The following is a 5,558-nucleotide window of genomic DNA, read 5'->3' as shown; positions in this document are numbered from 1 at the left end:
TATGGCTACTTATGCATCAGGATTTGAAAAAAGCATACAGGCCAAAAATCATTATTATCTGCCTCCAGATCTACAGAATGAAATGCTTTGCTAGCTTTTAACACTAAAATTCAAAAATTAAGTTTTATAATTAACCAGCCTTTCCTAATAAACCCATACTTACTGAACAGCACTTCGAACAATKAATTACAGAAAAAAAAAAGTACTGTCTTGAAAGCTTAAAGAATGTGTGTACTTTCCATAAAGCTGAAATGCTTCCACGAACATATCGTTTAACTCTGGATTAACCAAACATTCCAAATTCAGGGGGGGAAAAAACCCTATTTTACTCATTTAAATATTCTGACTATATTGCAATGTAGCTGAGTGTCATTTCAAGCAGCCAGAATATTTTTTTTTAATATTTTAATAGGAAAAGGAGAAGAAAAGCTAAGTTGAGAGAAACTTTTTCTTCAACCAAAAAAAAAAAAAAAACCAAAAAACACCAAAAAACCAAAACCAAGCAAACAAAAAACCCCAACATACTAAAAAAGAACTGGTGAGCTTCTTTCTTTCTCCTGCCATATAGCAGATCTCTTTTTGGATTTCACACCACCAACCATACCCTGCCAGAGATCTTGAACAGTTTACATTACTTCTTTTGAAGGATTAATCTAGACCGGCCCAGAGATAAAAACCAAAATGCACAATGAATTCCTACACTGAATTCCAGCTTGTAACTGTGAACTCAATGTAAGAAAAGAAAAAACAAATTCCACACGTTTTATGATATATACACTGCATTCACACAGTATAMGTTAGTCAGAGGAATACGTAAAGGGACAAGATATTTTTGTACAAAACCTCAATTTATTTCAGAGAAATTAAAAATATGGTATTTAATATATATAAATTTCTATTCCTCTATAAATATAGATGATCTTGTGATAATGAACAGAAATAAATGCATACCAAATTAAAATAATTTTGCATTTCAGGGTATGGTAGCCATAGATAATGTTTATGAACCTAAATACAGGCATTTGTAATATAAAAAAGTTTAAAACAATACAATCAGGAGAGAAGCATTCTGCTGTTTTCATACAGAGGTCTATATATTCAAATGCATCTGTCCAAAGTTACAATTTTGTCTTTAACTTTTTTAATGTATTAGAAGCACAATCCCACACATCCAGGAGGATACAAGGTAGTAGATATACTGCACACATGGTATCTTATCCTTGCAGTATGCAACATTATTTCTGTACCTAAAAAAGAAGGGAAAAAAGACAGCAGAGGCTCTTTCAGGTCTCACATCTCACCAGAGTGATTATGCATTCCGGTTTTCTGTTTTCCTTTCCATTGTTTTTACTACTGGCAAAAATCATCACACCCTCATGATCTGTAATGAATTAAATCTCAATGAATTACAATTCAGATGAATGGCAATGGCTCCAATGTTTCCCATATGAAGAGTGGGTGTATGAACATAACTGGCGGGGCAGGGGGAAACAAACAAAAGCTCCGAACTGAATGCTGCGTTTTATTCCGATGAAGCTCTTTTCACTGAGCCCCTATTTCCTGATCCTGCTGACCCCAGCCAGCAGCAGCCCGGCGGGGAGGGACCGGGGCCGGCGGCGGTGGGAGCACCCGCGAAGCTCCCCAGGACTGGAAAGTGGGCTTAGAAAAAAAAAAAAAACCAGGAGGGAATTTCGGTGTATCTCTGTCGCCATCCAACTCCTGAACCATCGGAGGTGCTACAGGTGCTGCGGGTGGTGCTGAGCCCCAACTCCTACACGGAACCGGGCCWACTCCTCGTGAGCCGTGTAACCCGGCCGCGGGCACTGCGAGGGGCTCTCTCTGCCTGCACAGAGCGGCCCGCCCAGGCAGGGCTGTTATCTGCACCCCCAGAAAGGCCTGGAGGGGCTCAGCGGGGCCGGGGCTCGGCGCACAGCCGTCCCCCGGGCGATTCTCCGTCCTCCCCGTCCGGGGCCGGGCAGGGGTCTGTGCTCCCCGTCCGGGGCCGGGGTCGGGGCGGGAAGCGGCGCTCCTCCCCATGCCCACCTCCACCGGGAGGAGCACCGGGACCCAGCCCGGGTCAGGAGGCGCCCCCGGCCGCAGCCCCGCTTTGGGCCCTGCTGCTCATGCAGCTGAAATTCCAAGCAAAGCCATTACAAAACCTGTATGGGGGAGAATAAAAGGGTTTGTTTTCGATTCTCTTACCGGCAGCTTTTCCCATCCTGCCCTATGAAATAAAAATTAAAAGCCTTTTTTTCTTTAAATAAAAAAAAAGGGGGGGGGGGGGAAGCGAGGAAGTAAAATCCCCCAACGGGTTAGAAGTGTCCTAAATAATTAAAAAAGTGAGTTTTTGTAATTTAAATACAAATATACTTACAAAATCTTACAGAGGCTATTTACATCTCTCTCCCCCAACCTGACATTGCGTTCAGGTCCTACAGGAGACAGCCCGAGCAGCGAGGGGAGGGCAGAGCCCGGAGATTCCAAGCACCGGGGTACCCCGGCTCGTCCTCCGTTCCCCGCTGCCTGCAGAAGCCATTCGCAGTCCCAAAAGTTTGCCCAGGCTGGATAAGAAGCTGCTTCCCGAGGCAGAGCCTCAGTCCTCTGCCTGCCCGCATCTCCCTAGCCTGGCAGGCAGGGGTCTCAGACGGTAGTCTCGCCCTGCTTGCTGTTGGTGAGCCTGGTGTAAAACTTCCTCCAAGAGTTCAGGGTTTTCCCAGACCAGATCCAGAAGCCCGAGGTGATGCCCACGATTAAGGTCATGAGATACTTGATCATGAAGACAGTGAAGTCGGGACTCATGGGTGGGTGGTGGCCGCTGTGGTTGTTGGGGCAGGGAATGGCATAGCTTTTACAGCTCTGTGTGACCCAGCTCCTCTCCCACTGTTCCCTAAAAGCTTGCTCGTAAAAATAGCAGGCAATGACAATGGTGGCYGGCACCGTGTAGAGGACGCTGAAGATGCCTATCCTCACCATGAGCTTCTCCAGCTTTTCTGTCTTGGTGCCGTCATGCTTCATGATGGTCCGGATCCTGAAGAGGGACACAAAGCCAGCCAACAGGAAAGAGGTGCCGATGAACAGGTAGACGAACAAGGGGGCCAGCACGAAGCCCCTCAGGGCATCCACGTTGTTGATGCCCACAAAGCAGACGCCGCTGAGGACGTCTCCATCCACTTGTCCCAGGGCAAGTATGGTGATGGTCTTGATGGCCGGCACGGCCCAGGCGGCCAGATGAAAGTACTGGGAGTTGGCCTCAATGGCCTCATGGCCCCACTTCATGCCAGCAGCAAGGAACCAGGTAAGGGAGAGGATGACCCACCAGATGGAGCTGGCCATGCCAAAGAAGTAGAGCATCATGAAGAGGATGGTGCAGCCCTCCCGCTTCGTGCCCTGCGCCACGGTGCGGGAACCGTCCTCGGAGAAGCGCTCGTTGCAGACCACCCTCTCCTCCAGGAGGAAGCCGGCGATGTAGGCCACGGCCACCGCCGTGTAGCAGCCTGAGAGGAAGATGATGGGCCGCTCGGGGTAGCTGAATCGCTTCATGTCCACCAAGTAAGTGAGGACGGTGAAGAGGGTGGAGGCACAGCAGAGCACGGACCAGATGCCGATCCAGGTGCGGGAGAAGCGCAGCTCCTCGGGCCCGAAGTACATGAGCCCGTAGAGACGGCCCGGCTCGCAGGGCGCCCCGCAGTCCTTCTCTCCCAGGAAGCGGTAGTTCAGGTAGGAAGGCACCTTCAGCGCCCGCGGGCAGGTGAAGCGCCCGCGGGGCTCTCCAGGTCCCGGGCCCCCGGCGCCGCCGGCGCCCCCGCGGTGSGGGTTGCTGGTCCAGCTCTCGGGGCGCAGAGCGGGCGTGGGGGTGCCGCGCTCGGAGGCGTTCTGCCCGACACAGAGCTCGCCCGCCCCGTGCACCGGGAACTTTTCGCAGCGCAGCGTGTCGGGCCACTGGAAGCCGAACTTGTTCATGAGGGCCTCGCAGCCCTGGCGGGCCCGCTCGCACAGGGAGCGGCAGGGCGGCAGGGCCTGCTCCAGCACGGTGCACACCGGCGCGTACATGGAGCAGAGGAAGAACTTGAGCTCGGCCGAACACTGCACCTTCACCAGCGGGTAGAACTGGTGCACCTCCAGCCCCGCGTCCTCCTGGTTGGTGTGGCCCAGCAGGTTGGGCATGATGGTCTGGTTGTAGGCGATGTCAGTGCAGAGCGGGATGGAGATGGGCTGGCAGTAGCCGTGGTCYGGGATGGAGATGCCCCGCTCGCCGTTGTACTGCGACGCCGGCAGCTGCCCCACGGCCGGCAGCGCCGCCGCCCACAGCAGCGCCAGCAGCAGCGGCAGCCGCGGGCACCGGCCGCTGCCAACTTCCCCGCCGCCGCTCACCGCCGGCCCGCGCCGCTCGGCCATGCTCAGTCGGTGCCGCCTGCCCTGCCGGGCTCCCTCCGCCCCGCCGCCGCCGCCGCTGCTCCGCCCGGCCCGAACTTGCGACTCATGAAGGGAGCGGCGGGCAGGGACGGGGCAGCCCCGGCCGCCACTCACGCGGCCGCGAAGCGCAGCGCGCAGCTCTGCCCGCACCGGCGGCCGCGTCCGCCGCGCCTCCGACTACCGCCGCCGCCGCCGCCTCCGCCGCCGCCGCCTGACCATTTGTGCCGGCCCCTCGAGCCCGCGCCCCTCGCCTCGCCGCGCCGCGCTCCCTCCGACCGGTTTCCAGGCGCCCCGCAGTCTGCCTTCACCGGAGGGAGGAGCCTTGAAACCGACGCCGAACTTTCCTGCGCAAGGGACCGTCTCCCAACGCCTCAGCCGGGGGCGGGCGCAGGCGGGCGCGGGGCTGCCCCGAGCCGCGCACAAAGGCGGCGGGGCGGCGCTGGGGAAGGGGCCCCGCGGCGGGGGGGCGATCGGGGGGACGGGGCTGTGCCGCCTCGGTCGGCAGCGCGCCGGACCCGCCTGTCCCGGGGGTGCCTTTGGATTCCCCGTTGATGACGATTGTTGAAGCCGTTGAGCGGCGCAMCCGGACTGGGCCGGGGCCCGTCACCCCCGGTGCCCCGCGCCGTGCAAACAGCCGGGCTAATCCCGGGCGGGGGAATCGATGTTTGGCACATGGCGAAGGGCAGGGTTGGAGGAGAGATCCGCGCCGCTGCCAGGACTGTGCTGCGGGCAGCAGTGCGCAGTCGGGGGCATCTCTGCGGGTCTGGAATGTGGGAGACGCGCTGCGGTSACTTGGGGCGCGGGCAGGAGTGAAGGCGCAGACCGCGATGTGCACATCGCATACACGGTGRTGACGGAGTGGCTACAACTCGCCTCACCCCAGGGACACTTTAAGTAGCTCGCTACCGAGCTATTGGCAGTCTGTTGTCTGCGCCTTCTTCCCATCGCGTCCACAGCAGCAGCCTGAGATACGAAAATAATCCCAGTAGGGCTTTCCCATTTCCCTTCCTCCCTCTGCCCCGTGGGCAGCTATTCCAGTATAACTCAAGTCTAATGCTGTGTGACTTGCAATACCTTCTGTGAGGTTTTTGAAATTCTTGCTATTTTCTGGGGCGAGGGCGAATGGGTATGCAGTGACCGCCAGC

At 55.9% G+C, this 5,558-nt stretch overlaps 1 protein-coding gene across 1 annotated transcript; it reads right to left on the bottom strand.

Annotated features, from left to right (window-relative positions):
• Positions 1–500: 500 nt before the first annotated feature.
• Positions 501–4,757, bottom strand: FZD1 (frizzled class receptor 1). Its single transcript, XM_057376785.1, has one exon. The coding sequence runs from the start codon at positions 4,393–4,395 to the stop codon at positions 2,641–2,643; it is 1,755 nt and encodes a 584-aa protein (XP_057232768.1). The 5' UTR covers positions 4,396–4,757; the 3' UTR covers positions 501–2,640.
• Positions 4,758–5,558: the final 801 nt, after the last annotated feature.

The sequence above is a fragment of the Malurus melanocephalus genome, unplaced genomic scaffold (assembly GCF_030028575.1).
Source record: "Malurus melanocephalus ecotype Western Australia unplaced genomic scaffold, MMel_1.1 scaffold_290, whole genome shotgun sequence".
Taxonomy (NCBI): domain Eukaryota; kingdom Metazoa; phylum Chordata; class Aves; order Passeriformes; family Maluridae; genus Malurus; species Malurus melanocephalus.
This window is presented reverse-complemented; position numbering and strand designations above follow the sequence as displayed.